General features: G+C 38.1%; 2 protein-coding genes across 3 annotated transcripts in view; one reads left to right on the top strand and one right to left on the bottom strand.

The window, feature by feature from the left end:
• Positions 1 to 6,667: 6,667 nt before the first annotated feature.
• On the bottom strand, positions 6,668 to 9,799 carry LOC143374329 (glutathione S-transferase D1-like). The gene is made up of 6 exons (XM_076822384.1): positions 9,652 to 9,799; positions 9,361 to 9,570; positions 8,644 to 8,702; positions 8,434 to 8,578; positions 7,712 to 7,876; positions 6,668 to 7,129 (listed from the first exon to the last, which is right to left on the bottom strand). Exons 2-6 carry the CDS (start codon positions 9,499 to 9,501, stop codon positions 6,965 to 6,967), a joined length of 675 nt encoding a protein of 224 aa, XP_076678499.1. The 5' UTR covers positions 9,502 to 9,570; positions 9,652 to 9,799; the 3' UTR covers positions 6,668 to 6,964.
• Positions 9,800 to 11,105: 1,306 nt separating this feature from the next.
• LOC143374325 (cyclic GMP-AMP phosphodiesterase SMPDL3A) overlaps positions 11,106 to 15,702 on the top strand; it is an 87,857-nt gene continuing 83,260 nt past the window's right edge. The window contains exon 1 of one of the 2 annotated variants that reach the window (XM_076822373.1): positions 11,106 to 11,422. The gene's annotated coding sequence lies outside the window, so the exon portion shown is untranslated. The remainder of the gene's footprint in view (positions 11,423 to 15,702) is intronic. The other variant, XM_076822375.1, reaches the window with a different exon arrangement.

Raw genomic sequence — 15,702 nt, 5'->3', positions numbered from 1 at the left:
ATATTCAGCAATTACAATTAATATTTATTTTTATATTTTATTTTAGAATTAATTTGTAAGAATGTACTTGCAATTATTTTTTATCAAGTTTCAAGTCGATTAGATTTGTGGAAATGGTTTAAAATTGCAGGGATGCAATTTTTTTTACCCTCTCAGGGGTGAGTTCTTCTAAGTTTTGTATTGTCATCGTAGCTACGTACGCATGCAAAGTTTCAAGTCGATTGGATGCGTGGAAGTGAGTTAAAATTGAGTTGCAAGATTTAAGCCAAACAAACCGACAGAGGATTGAAGTTAAATAAAATCGTTTAATAAAAATGAGAACATGGTACTCTGGTACTTTGTCAGCGGAGGAATTTTTGATCGAAAGCAATCCAGATGTGTAAATAGATGTTAACGGATGGGACATCCACGTGATAGATGAGGTAAAAGACCGATTGGTGCATTAATGAAGTCAGAATCGAATAGTTAATCATTGAAATGTACTGTGATTTAAGGTTGTTGTTTATTCCGGAAATAAATGATCGTAAAATAGGATTTGACGTGGTAGGTGCAGTTTTGGAGTCGATCACGAATTGATTTTCATGAATTGATCGTGGTTTGCTGATTTCGAATGTAATATTGATTCATATGCGTAAATAAATAAATATTTTTCTTAAATTAATGTGCTGTTATCAGAAAACGAGTAGATAATAGTTATGCATAGATTATTGGGTATAATTAAATTAGGAATTTCTCGCAATAAATCGTTAATCGTTGAAGAGAAGAAATAAGAAGAACTTCTGCTCAAGTTACATTTACATAAACCGATTTACCACGCCAAAACAATTATCGGAACAATTATTCCTATCTGATTACCATTGAAGTGCTGTTAAAATATTGGATTTGGATTCATTTAATTTAACTTTCCCCTCTGCACATGCTAATTCTAATTTTGTTCCAAATATTTTTACACAAATTAGCCTGAAAGTGTTATGTAGTGTGAAGTAAGATTAAGTAAATAAATGAGATCATCGGAATCAGAAGTGAAATAGTTCTAATTTACAGCGAAGCTTGTGATAAAACAAATTGCTAATGATAAGTAAGCATTACTTTTTATATTATTTTCAAGATTTCCTTAGCATAAATTTCTCTAAGTATTTTCTAACTAATTCATTAAAAAATCCACTCAACGAAGTCGAAACTAAGTTATTGTAAAATCTTATGAAATTCGAAGTTCCTAAAACGAAATGTCATTCGATGAATCACGAAATGAGAAAGTAGCGGTTCTATCATTCTCTCTTGCATAAACTCGGAGCACCATAAAAATGTAGTGTCACGTTACAGAAGACAATAACATATCGATTTTATATCTCATATTTAATTATCATTCCCAAATTGAATGTAGGACAGTGCTGCGATTATAGATAACATACAGAGGCAGTAATTGAGTGTGAGCATTGGTCGGTTAATCAAGCACAGGAATATTACTACATATAAGATATCATTTGATCCACAACAAAATAAAATGTACGCGCTGTTCTAACGAGAAGTTTACAGGAATTCAATCGCAATATGCATTCACGGTTTTCATACACATCAAGCCGGTTACTCGAGGTGAAAGTACCGGCGAGGCCTTCCATTCAGCCTTGAGCAGAAACTCCAAGGTCCCAGGTACAAGGATCGCCATTATTCTCGACGGTAAATTGGAGAAATGAACGCCCCACAGGTCAGATTAATAGAGAGCTCGTCGTACACAATGATCGAAATTCTCAGAGCGTAAAGTATCAAATCTTGCAAGCATATTCAAGAGATGTTACCCGAAAATGAGACTTTCGGTAACTAGGATGCGGTGAAGTCAATTTGAGAATGAAGTCTAAGAAATTCTATTTCACTCGTTAATCACCATGAACTGAATTATTTTTTTACTTACACATTCTTACGCTTAAGCTATTGGTTTAGTGCTGTAGCGCAACTAGATAACCCATTACAAAGCTACAGTTAAGTAATCGCAGATATCATTTGAAAGCAGCGTGTTATCATCGCCAAACAGTTCGTATCAAAACTGTACGAAGATAGTTCTGCAATTTCGAATGTGATCAACATGATCGGCAGAACTGCTAATCAGCTTTTATCAACTTATTTTGACTACAGTTTGTACACCAGGAAAAAAATGATTGCGCCAGTATCTTTCCTTAAATGTACCCGTAAGAAATACAGGTCAAAATTATTTTCAAGTTAAATATCTCAAAGATAATCATGAAATGCGTATCACTGAATCTTAGATCCTAATTTCAGTTGGGCGATTAATGGCAATTAGTGTTCTCAACCCAGGAGAACGTGGAATCCTAATTGCCACTGAGAGAATTGAAGCCCACTTGCACTAATAAACGTTCCAAGGAACCGTTCTAATTTTATATCGGAAAACCCCCGTTTTTTTTTATAGAGAAATAGCTGTTTTTTAATTTTGGGCTGATGAGGCAGGTTTTAAGTTTATCCAATCGAGTTGAAACTTCGACAATCTCATTTTCACAAAAATTGTCAACTTTTTAGGGGCTCCCGTCAAAGAAATTCGGGTATCTGTTTCTTGCGACCACCCTAGTATGGACGTTAGAGTGTTTCTGTTTCTCTCTTCGTCATTTAAATACCAGAATTTGTTGCAACCGTCAGAGGTGAAGTCATCTGTGAAGGTTCGGGAGTATTGGATTATTGAATTTGCAATCAAGGCGCATCTGATTCTCGGAATGACAAATCAATTGCCTGATGTTTCAGAAGATCGAGAATTCAAGCCATTTCCTTAAGTCGAAAGGAAATTATGTTTCTCTCTATTTGTAAATATTACAGTAACTCCAAATGATTCGAGGATTCCGCATAAAACCAAGCAATCATTGAAATACCTTAAAAAATTCTGCAAGTAACCTAAAACCAGACGAAACTGATAGAAAGACAGTGGGTCACTAATTCCCCCCGAAAATATCAATCACAACTGAAAATTTCATCCGAAGGACACGCATTCTCCTCTAACCAATATTCTAACAAATCAAAGTGAAAAAAAGGGACTGAAACCACGAACTGTTTAACAATTTAACGCAACCTCAATTTCCTTATAACTGAATATCGCGATCCAATGCTTCGGTCTGCCTTTAAATTCCGATCAAGAGCCGCGAGTTCCAGCCTGACAAAGAACGCGATAAAAATGAATCTCACCCCAATCCCGTATTCCCAACGCCGCAAAAAAAAGCCGCAGAATCAATTTCCTTCAGAAATTATGAACTTAAAATAATAATCCCGGAAAGGAAGTGGCTGTTATGAAAATATCTTCAGAGAACGCGAAGCAAAAGATCGCTGGAAACGGCGGGGAAGGGGGGAGATTTTTGCGGCAGGTTCTACGCGCTGCGGAACTTTACCTAGCCAGTGCTCTCAATTTCGCCTGTAAAAACGTTATCCGCCCTTCAATGATTCCTCCGGCCCGACCAGCGCGGTTGGATCCCCGAAATGGTTCGCGGGTTAATTAAATTCAGGAACGGGGAATGCTGCGGGCAGGAATTCCGGGAACGGAAGCAACGGGTTTTTCACGCCCCGCGCTCCAGCAGGATTACGGGGAACTATGGCGAATTCTGCAGTATCATCGCCAAACATCAGCCAAAAATCGCCGGTTGCGTAATTCCTGACACGTATCTGTACGCGCCGACGGAGTGACTCCGCGAAATGCTTGGGCCGCGGGTCTGACTAAACGAAAAATTATGAGGGCATCGCGGTGGTTCCGATTCCATGGAGCCGGGGTTATTTTATATTGTCGCTTAGTTCGATTTATTAATGGAAATGATATAGCAAAGCGTTATCATCGTGCGAAACAGTTATCATCGTGAGGAAAGCATTGCGCAACGATTGATAATGGGGGCACTTAGCTTGTTCTGTAATTATTTGTGGTAGGCTTATCTAATTCACGCATATGTGTAAGGGAAGTGGCTTTTTGTTTGTACTTTTATGCGCACGTCTTTTAAAAAAAAAAGAGAAACGAAAGCTAGTTTTTAAGATTAGGAGACGTATCGCTTTGGAGGCTGAATTTAATATTTGCAGATCCTCTTTTCATAATCACTTGCATTTTGAGTGCCTGTGGACTTTGCAGTTTGTACTATTATTTTAATACTGAATACAGCAAATTAGTCGCTCAAGCTTTGGGCTATTAATTTTGGCCTCGGCTAGCACCTCCACAGAAGCTATTTTTAGGTTATTGTTGTTGGCGATAAATGTGCTGGATAGCACATTGTAGGAATTCTTACGTAGCGGAATAGAGCAAGAAATGACTAATCACGGCCGTCAAGGCTGTGGTGTTTCTCAATCGTTAAAGGAAAAACTGCACGATCACTGCGGTTATTCAGCGCGTAATGCTACAATATCGGAATCTGCAGATACATAGTGTAAAGGAAGTAACTGCGATGAAAATATTGGTAGTATATTAGAGAAAGGAATGTTACACTTTCTAGCGTAGAAAATGTTTGTGTAAACGCGGGATTGTTGAATCGTTGCATGGAAGATTCCCTGACAGTTAGCGAAGTAATTAAAGGTTGAAATCAATTAACAGAGAAACAACGGTGCAACAAATATTAAAGATAGAATAAAATTAAAAAACAAACCATTCAGATTGAAAGATCATTCTAAGAGATAATTTAATGTATAGCCTGAAATGCTTTATTACATTGTACCTAATCGAAAGTTGAATGGATTATTCGACGTTACATTTTGTTATAATATATTCTACAATTTAGATTTACGAGACCGCGTAACTCGCAGTGGCGAATGCAATAGGAATCGTAAAGTGAATGTTTTTGAAAAATTTTTCAAAGCAAGTGTTTTTATATTACTTATAAGGGAAGATCGCGAACCCGAAAATTAAAAAAATTCTGAAACTTTGTGAATATGTATGAAATTTCCTCCTGATTACAACGCAATTTTTGTTTGCTGCCCAAATTCACTCTAAGAGGGTGTAATTGACCCCCGAAAATCCGGTTATTTCCCGATTTTCTGTTATAACTCGTGAACTATAAAATAATTTATTTTACCAAATGATAGATCTAATTAAAATAAGTAACTTTTGTCTTGAAACTTTTTTTCCATCTCTTACAGTTCGCGAGTTATAACGCAAAATCGGAAAATAGCCAAATTTTCAGGGGCTAATTTCACCCCCTTCGAGTGAATTTGGGCAGCAAACAAAAATTGCATTGTAATCAGGAGGAAATCCCCTACATATTCGCAAAGTTTCAGAATTGTTTGAATTTTCGTGTTCCGGATCTTCCCTTGTTAGCAACTCTTCCATGGCATCCAGGGAAGACGGAGCAAATCTTTATGAAGTAGCCATAGCAGGGCGAACCAATAGCAATTATGATCAGACATATAATTATTGTTCCCAACTTCCCCATTCTGGCAGGCCGAGTTCCCCACTTCGAATGGCGATTTAATAGAACCCCGCGCTCCAGTCGGGACAATGTTCAAACGACATCGATCAATAGATTCTATTACGACCTGAAAGCATAGCCAGCGAGGTGGCGAAACAGCGGAACTCTGTCTCTGTCTCGGAGCTGGTACACTCGAAACTTGAGGCGCATGATTTGTGACGGATAACTGTTAGGAGGGAGGACGTAAAGCAAACCTATCTACATGGTCTCCAACAAGCAGCATAATTGCAAACTGTCTAGCAGAGTTAGTTCCCGAGTCTCTTTCTAAATGCCGCAGGTAGTACAGAGCCGTCTCTTTTCGAAACGACCTGCAGTATGCAACGTACGCAGAAACGATCGTCTTATATCTCCTATAGCCGTTAGATCGTCGCCTTGTTAGATTCTAAAGTTGATTAAATACTTTATTATTTAACGTAGGTTATAAGAGATGGAAACAATAGTCTTGGATCTCCTGGAGCCGTCAAATCGTTTCCATGTTTTAAGGAAATGTGTAACTGATAAGTTGATTTATGCAGTGCGTTCAATATACTTTATTGTATTTTTCTGTTATTATTATTCAAGATTTCCTTTCACAAAGGGAAGATCCCGAGCCCGAAAATTAAAAGATTCTGAAACTTTGTGAATATGTAGGGGAAAATTCAGCTATTTTCCGATTTTGCGTTATAACTCGCGAACTGTAAGAGATGGAAAAAAAGTTTCAAGACAAAAGTTACTTCGTTTAATTAGATCTAGCATAAGGTAAAAAAAATTATTTTACAGTTCACGAGTTATAACACAAGATCGAAAAATAACCGGATTTTCAGGGGTCAATTAATTACACCTTCTTAGAGTGAGTTTAGGCAGCGAAATAAAATTGAGAGCAGGAAGTTCCCTACATATTCACAAAGTTTCAGAATTTTTTGAATTTCCGGGTTCGGGATGTTCCCTTGTCAGTCTTAAAGTTTTCCTCGTTATGCTATCGTTATCTTAAAAATAATTAAGGAATTTACGTTGAGACGAAGAGCTTATTTCGTAATAAATGGTGCAATGACAAGGCTAGCAATTCTACATGAAGCAATAATTTAACACTGGCAACAATGATCATCAGCGATCAATGTGATCCCGTGTTCATTACCTATACATACACCTACACACATATTTTACAATACAAAATGCTAGTAAATTAAATCCAAATGCGCATCGTGTGGATGAATTGAAGCAACTCTTTATTAACTTAATTACTCCATAAATACAGTAATACGGATAGTACAAATTAAAAACGTCAAAGTGAAAGTAACAATTAAGGGTAACTAAAGTTTCGAAACATGTGGCTTCAACAAGAGGAGGATAAAAGATTCACGGATGTGCTTTAATAAATGCAGGCGACACAATATTGTAATAACAGAAAACGCAAACGAGAAGATGCGGCGTGTTGCTATCCTAAACAAAGTATTCTTCATTAAACGATTCGATAGGTTTCCTGTCTAATCTCGGTCGACGTCGAACGATATCGATTTCGTGCTTCTACAGCCACGAACAGTACAGTAGCGTTGTTAACTGGATTCCTGCGAGGTAGCTAGATAGTCTCGATACAGCTCGGTAAAGAATTTCGTTCCTGGACCGTGGACTTCCTCGAACCCAAATTTATCCAGAAGTACCTTGCAACGATTGTACCAAGCCTCTACGTTATCGTATCTGCCGATGTCGAAGTCAAAGCACTGCGAACCGAGTACATTAGGTACACACGATTAATAATGTTTACTAGGACATTAGAATTAGGAACGACTAGAATCATTAAAGTGCGAGAAATTAAAAGTAAAATGTAGAACCACCGTTCCACTAGTTCTTAATCAATCACTGTTTCTTTAATCTCATTCGAACTATTATTTCTAGCAGTTTCATTTACAAAAATAATTATTTCAGAAACTCAGTTGGCAGCACGTGGACATATTTTATTTTCTGAAACTCTAGATTCAAGCAGAGAACAAAGTATCGGTAGAAATTAAAATATTAGTATGTAGAAATTAAGGAGACTAATGAACCTTTCGAACATTGCTGCATTTTTATTTCAACGCCGTGACTTTTATTTATTAAATAAAGAAGCCGAAGCGGAGGATAGCCACAGGTTTACTACTGTCTTCGAAATCCTTCTTGCTCTTTCTCGACATAAAGGTGTTAAAGTACTTCAAGTGCTTTCTTCTTTATTGCCGAGCGTGTCGCTACACGTCTCACGTGTACTACCTTTTATCGCTCGTTTCAACATTATACGACTGTTTCATACCCCCTTCGCGAATACTTACTAGCAGAACGGCGATGGTAGTGCTGATGGCGAAATCAGCAATCGTCAGAGTGTCGCCAGCGACGAACTCCTCGTCCTCGAGGAATTTATTTAGCAGTTCGCAGGACCTCTCAACGGCCTGTACATTCTCCTCGCGCACAGGATGGGCTTTGCCAAATATTGGTATCTGATACATCACTGATCATTAGTCATGCGTTATAATGCAACTGTCCTGTCAATCGGTGTATATGTATCTATCTTTCTCAAACGTTTAAAATTCTCTGACAAGGGGACATACCGTACCCGAAAATTTAAAAAATTCTGAAACTTCGTGAATATGTAAGGAATTTCTAAAAATATGAGAGTCGTAGATTAAATGAGGGAAAAAATTATTTTGTACTTTTTAGTGCATTTTTATTTTTTTTAAGTCGGTTTTAATTGTTTTTTTTTTAAATTTTGTATACTTAATAAATACGTAACGTATAAAGAATAGTGTACAAAAAATTATTATTAAATTGGAACTATTCTTATTCCTATTATTATTGAACACTAGTATACGTTACGTTGTCTTTAAGTAAACTAAATAAAGTGGCAGTAATTAGGACATCTACCCCAGTAACGATATCTTTCGACTCTGTTTTTAGCTGCATCCTTTTAAAAATTTCTTCTTTCGCTCGACGTGGAACGCGTTACAAATACTAAATGGTGTGCCTTGATTTTGAAAATCTGTCCTCTAATACGTACTAGATAGCATGTCAGAACGCTTTCGAAGAGGGTGCCAACGTCGAAGTACAACCTCTGCTCTACCCTGCCCCTCTTTTTTGGATCCTTCGGGTACAACGAATCGTTTTTCGCGTATTTGCTCACCAAGTATCCCATAATTGGACGGCTACAAACGGATGGTCGTATTAATGGGCGAAACGTATGTGTAACTCAGTGACGATCGTTGAATACCTTTCGCATAAAATGAAGCCATTGTCATCTATCGCTGGTATTATATGCTGTGGATTCATCTACAAGACAAAAGTGTGTGATAAGCATCACAGGCAAAGGTAACGCGCAAACTTTGCTTTATTAAAAACTTGTCAATGCTCTGCAAGCGAGGTATGGATTTCGTAAGGGGAATATGATGTAATCAGTAAATTAAATCAGTTGGAATTATTGCTGTGAGCAATTTTCATATATTTGTATTAGCGGACGTTTATACTATTATACACTTTCAGTGTATAGTTAATTAAGATCTGGTAAGGTACATGTGCAATATTAAGAATTTTACGTAGAATGAATATCATAAACACGTGGAAAATAAATATATATAGAAACTAAATACTACAGGATGAATCAGGAATCACTTTAGATACTTGTGATACTACCTGCTAATTAAAATTGTTATCTATTTTAGATAACTCTAATGGACCTTTCTAATATTCTTTCACTCATCTCTTCGTCTAATAATGGAAACGAATTCATATAACAAGTCACTTTCAAATCATTTGTTATAGGTAGTAGTGTTCTCATTCAAAGAATACTCCCACATATCCAGAGACATGGAATACTGCTTATTATTAGTATCCCCCATCCTCCATCGTTTGAAAAAAAAATATACCATCAGTATTTCCAAAAAGCAAGCCCCTCGATTATGCTGTACCCCAAAAATTCAGCGAAACGAACCTTTACATACTCCGGTTTCATGCTTTCTCCCTTCAGGACGTTGACCGACTTCATGTTCAAGTGAACACCAACCGCTTTCGCCAATAACAAAACCGACCTACACGGCGGACTAGGTGGAAAGTAGTAAAAATCAATCGGCATCGTGCTCTTCCCTCGCTACCTTCCTTCTCCCCTTCAAGCTTCTCCTCTGCTATCGGTCGCGTAACGTTGCTGCGCAAACGAGATTTTTATACAGCAGCCACCGAGTAAAGAAAAACTTTCGAATCTCTGGGCTTTGCATCCCCCGTGTACCTTGTTCGCATACAAATTTACCCGACTGCTCTGTTTGGGATCCTATGGATTGGAAGGCCATCTACTAGATCGCAGGGATTTTTATGAGGGTCCCCGTCTGAAGAATACGGCTGCGTTGGAATATGCAGAGCGGACGTATACGAACGAGCTCCCTGTAATCGACAAAGGGGTGACTTTTAATTATAATTATTCAGGAAACTTTACAGACACCCTACAAGTTCGCAGGGTGTGTTATAGAAATCACATCATTTTCTTTAATTTTCTGCATACAACGGTATTAGACGGATGACTGTACAAATATTTCTTTACATCGAATTAAGGGATTAGGGTGACCGTACCTAATATCGTCTAGCAAAAGTTAAATCGCTGTCAATTGAATAATAATTTATATTTTTGCATGCAATTCGCTTTGAAGTAAAGAGAAATTATTCATCTTTCACGTAGCATAAGTTATAATCGTTGAAGCCTACAATTTTTTAATTAGGAATTAAAAAGAGGAAGACATGCAAATATCCGGTCCTGAAGAAAGTGTTCCTAATATCGCCTACTCAAGAAACATTGATTAATTCATGTGCACATGAGTTTTTAAAGCCATTCTCACATGTGCTGTTCTTATTTCTTGCTTTAAATAAATGTTTTTTTTGCAAATCTTTGATTTTATTTTTATTACAAAAATATAGAAATAGGATTTTTAAAATATTTTATATTTTACGCTCGGATGTACATATCGGACAAATAAAGTTCATTTCGGTTGCTCCGCAAATTTCGTAACCCCTTATATGTAACAAACATTACATGGAAACCATTGTTCTCCGATAGGCGGTATTGAGAACACGCATATTGCTGAAAGAAAAACGCTATTTTAATTATGAAAAATATTTCATTCGATTTCGTTTCTTAAGTACATAATTAATCAAGTATTTCTAGCAGATATTCTTGCATTCACAGAATTCTTAGCTTACCTTCTCCGAATGTGATGTAAAAAATTGTGGCAGTCCAATAAATTTTCACAGAATTAAGATTCACTGAAACACTTCCCTCTCTGTAATTGTTGATCACATGACGCTGTAATTACAGTATGTCTTTCTACATATGTTTAGGTACTAATTCGGTGCATAACCGATAAATTTTAGAGCTTACTTTGCGAGATATAACGAGTGGGGATATTAGGAACGTGGGCTATATTTGGTACGGCCACCCTACTGTTTTTTAATGAAATTCTTTCTGACTGGATGAGCTCGCTAAAAGATTTTTCTACCATTTCTATTTTAAGAGAATATGTATTTGTACAAGCATCTACATTTTCGTAATATCCCATTGGCACTGAAACTACAATTTTATTTCTATTCATAAATCGCCCAGCCTCCTCCAAGTCATTTTCAATGTTTACACGAGCTGTATCGTTATCCTTGTCCAATATTCCTTACCCACACCATCAAAATATAATTCCCAATCAAATGACGATCGCCTGCGGGACTGTCCCCACTTTGTACCACCGATCGAGCAACAGAAGAAGGCAAAGTCACGTTCAAGGAGAGGATTTATACCAGCAGGCCATTACGAGTAAATAAGTCGAGCAGGCAACATCTGTTAAAACGTGGGGGCTGAGAACGCGTTTACTACGTGATACCCAGGTAGTTTCCCATATATTTATAATCGTATTAATTGCGTTGAAGTGTAGTTAAGTGAAAGTGCATTGAGAATGAAGAATTCTTCGTACCACGCAACAACCTCTCAGATAAGCCATTCCATGGCAACCGGAAGAAATTCGGTAAGTCAAATTTCAAGGTTTCTTTTCTGTTTAGCTGAGCTTAAGTTCTCCAGATTAAATTTAGTCAATTTTCAACTTCCATTTTCACCTTAATTTTCATTATAAGCAGTGCTTTTTCTGCGTCTTCCCGTTTATGCAAATTATTAGTGTACGTTTTTACGTACTTTTTCGAGCTACAGTTATTATCTTTTAATGTTTAAGTCTCTGGGAAAGATTTTAAACGTTAAAATGAAAGTGAAACGTTCATAGCATGAGAAACAATTGTCTCAATTTTCAAAATTGTTCGATAGATTATAAAATTCCCGACAGAAACAGCGATCCTTTAGAAATATGCAAGTAAAATGTATATATATATATATATATATATATAAGAAGTAATTTTATGAAACCCCTTACAAGAGTAAACGACTCCGTTTAAATTACCTCCGCGGTTTAGACATTAAGTTCGCTCTATTTTGGAGAAACAACGTGATTACACGAACAATTCGAATTTACTTTCCAAGCAAAGTTACGTTCACCCTCCATTCAAGCTCGTTCTCGTTTCCATATTTCGCGTAAAACAATCACCATTGTTGCACTTGTTAGCAACTTCTATTAATTAAGGGCGCAACCGGGGATGCTCGATTCTGCCGCAGCCCGGCGAAAAATTCGGAAGGCGAAAAATTCACGCGGTCTGCCGTTGGGGTTGTATATGAAAAAAAAATCGCGATAAAATAACACGGGGAACCGGGGGCAAATGTAATGAGCTCTCGAGGAGACCACTTCCCCTTTGTTATAACTCAGCGTTCCGCGGCGGAAAATTGTCAAACGCAGAACGGAATCCGTTCATCCCGTTCAGCTGCTTTTATTATCCTTTAATTAATTAGCATCTCGACGGCGAGCCGTTTGCTCCCCTCCGTCGGGCACATTTTAATCGAAACGATCCCCGACACTTTCGCTCGCACCTTTCAGCCCCCATCGGTAACAGGGCTCGGTTGGCCGCGCTGGTAACCGATTGCCGAATCGATCGATTAATTGAAAACCGCGAGCAAGTTGCGTTACCTTGTACGTATCACCGCGGGGGAACCGTACTTTCTGCGGGCGGACGCGGCCAGGAGCGAGGTAAACACAGAGTCGAATGGTACATCGTGTTGCCATAGTGATGCGGTAATGCAAAACATAAGCGTCTAAGTGTAGCGATGACATTGCCGGATACGTTCGAAGGCTTCCACTACGAGGCGAGGGGCGATCGATGTGAAAACAACCCCTCAGGTGGTCACGATTGGAACAGGAAAGTTATCGGTGTCGCGCGAAACGTACATACGGCCTGCACGTGCAACGGTTCGTTGGTAGCGATGGGAATAATACGGCGCACGGGATGCGGGGGATGCTCTTTTAGTGGTGGAACGCCTTTTAGGGTTGGATCTTGTGCTAAGAAGAAATAAACACGTCTGCTCTACTTTGCTTTTAAATTATGAAGATTTTTCGATTATATTCTATTTCACCATTCAACTGGTGAAAGAGAAACAGAAAGAGAAAGAGGAACAGGAAGGGGAAGGGGAAGGGGAAGGGGAAGGGGAAGGGGAAGGGGAAGGGGAAGAGGAAGAGGAAGAGGAAGAGGAAGAGGAAGAGGAAGAGGAAGAGGAAGAGGAAGAGGAAGAAGAAGAGGAAGAGGAAGAGGAAGAAGAAGAGGAAGAGGAAGAGGAAGAGGAAGAAGAGGAAGAGGAAGAGGAAGAGGAAGAGGAAGAGGAAGAGGAGGAAGAAGAGGAAGAGGAAGAGGAAGAGGAAGAGGAAGAGGAAGAGGAAGATGAAGAGGAAGAGGAAGAGGAAGAGGAAGAGGAAGAGGAAGAGGAAGAGGAAGAGGAAGAGGAAGAGGAAGACGCAGAGGAAGAGGAAGAGGAAGAGGAAGAGGAAGAGGAAGAGGAAGAGGAAGAGGAATAAGAGGAATAAGAGGAATAAGAGGAATAAGAGGAATAAGAGGAATAAGAGGAATAAGAGGAATAAGAGGAATAAGAGGAATAAGAGGAATAAGAGGAATAAGAGGAATAAGAGGAATAAGAGGAATAAGAGGAATAAGAGGAATAAGAGGAATAAGAGGAATAAGAGGAATAAGAGGAATAAGAGGAATAAGAGGAATAAGAGGAATAAGAGGAATAAGAGGAATAAGAGGAATAAGAGGAATAAGAGGAATAAGAGGAATAAGAGGAATAAGAGGAATAAGAGGAATAAGAGGAATAAGAGGAATAAGAGGAATAAGAGGAATAAGAGGAATAAGAGGAATAAGAGGAATAAGAGGAAGAAGAGGAAGAAGAGGAAGAAGAGGAAGAAGAGGAAGAAGAGGAAGAAGAGGAAGAAGAGGAAGAAGAGGAAGAGGAGGAAGAGGAGGAAGAAGAGGAAGAGGAAGAGGAAGAGGAAAAGGAAGAAGAAGAAGAGAAAGAAGAAGAAGAAGAGTCCCAAAAAACTCAAATTTCACAAAAAGTGGACATACAATATTTTTGCACTAAGCCCTCGATGTAATAAACTTTTAACGGTTCACGTGCGATTGCAATAGCGATGTTGCGTAGGTAGTAGAATCAGAAATCATAAAAGTAGAATTCAGGTTCGTATTGCTCCCATCACTACTTGCTGGTCCACGTTGACGAGTAGACAGAGAAAATCGTTTTAATCTCTGAACAACGCGAAGGCCATTGAATCCTAGGACCCCCCCCCTGCAGGCATGTATTTCGCAAAACGGGGTAGTTGCGGGCTTAACAGATTCTATACAAATATTGACCGTGGATTGTTCTAGTGTTTAGTACCATTCACGAATCGCAGTCAATGTTATTGTAGCATTGTAGTCGCTTTGATATGTGAGTTCATGAATTAACGCATGCTGGGGTACGTTGTGCACGCGATTGTAGGAACGTGTTTTGTATCGGTCTCGTTTTGAATATTGGTACCATTGCGAAAAATATTTTCAATTGCAGACCATATGTCAGAGATTTGTGAACATAATATCTGTAAACAATGCGTAAAAAATTCGTTTATAAAAATTAATAGAAAATACACGATGAAAGCTTTTGATTCAATATTTGAATACATTATGGCGTTGGAACGTATGTAAATATGGAAATTTCTCTCCGTTATCTGCAAAAAGGGTGCTGTTTGGATCCTTTTTGTAATCGCAATGACCATATGTTGAGGGAAAAAATTGTTAAATATGAGTACATTGGGAAGATGGCAATTCTTATGGGCAAACGAAAATCTCCAATATTTTACTCGATTTTAATCGGGTCCGGTGTGTTAAAAAATTCGAAACTTTATTAGCGAGTTACCTTAGCGTAAATACACCAATTTGCAGTTCGTCAAGCTTTAACACTTTAATATACATATACATGCTACTCGCAAGTTTCTCGCGCGATTAATTATATCTTGAATTAAACACGTACAATGTGCGGTAGAACTTGTAATAAATTCCAGCAATTTCATTCAACAATAATTTATTCAATATCCCTCACAATAGATGTTGTAATTAGATGCTCAGTAATTCATGCGGTAGCTCGATGCGTAGACTAATCAAAACAATTTGTAATATGCAGTAACAGAGTGGTGATGCGCCACTGAGGAACCGAATTTGAGTTTATAATGCATATTAATTTCCTTCGTTATTAAAATAGAAGAAATTTAAATTATCTTAATTGAATCATAAAAATCCGAGTGGTCCAGGTTTATACTAATATTGCCTCGTATTTCAATTTTAATTTCGAAAGATTAGGTACTCTAGGAAAGAAATGACATTTGGCTTCTCAAATTCGGTTTCAAAATTTTTTTTCGCAGCTTTAACTGCAAATGAAAAAAAAAGCGTGAAATTTGCAAGGATCCAGCGACACTTTATTCACTCAGTTTCCGACAACACCGCGTTCTATATTGCACTCGTGGACTCTCAGAAATATATGAATAGGGAATTGCATTTAAAAAGCTCGTTCACTGAATTACATGGTGACTCGAGCCTGATTTATTTCAAACGCCAGAACTCGCTACTGGACACGATGAAAAATCTGCCCAGCGTAGCCGATGGTTCAGTAACAACGCGATAGTTAAATAACCCGGCGCCGTTAAAGCAAAATTGGCACGATCGCGCGTCCATAAATTTTCATTTGCTCAGCTGCTATTGTGTCGCGACAGAAACAGAAGGCTGGGAGAATAAGTCACACAAAAAAAAAAACGGAAAAAGAAAGAACGAGCAGGTAATTTGGTCTCAATTCCATATTCCTTTTCGCTACACGCGATGACAGTCGAGCTTTGACGCTGTGCAAAATGCA

The sequence above is a fragment of the Andrena cerasifolii genome, chromosome 10, assembly GCF_050908995.1.
Source record: "Andrena cerasifolii isolate SP2316 chromosome 10, iyAndCera1_principal, whole genome shotgun sequence".
NCBI classification, from domain to species: domain Eukaryota; kingdom Metazoa; phylum Arthropoda; class Insecta; order Hymenoptera; family Andrenidae; genus Andrena; species Andrena cerasifolii.
Note: the sequence above shows the minus strand (reverse complement) of the source record. Positions and strands in the feature narration are given on the sequence as shown.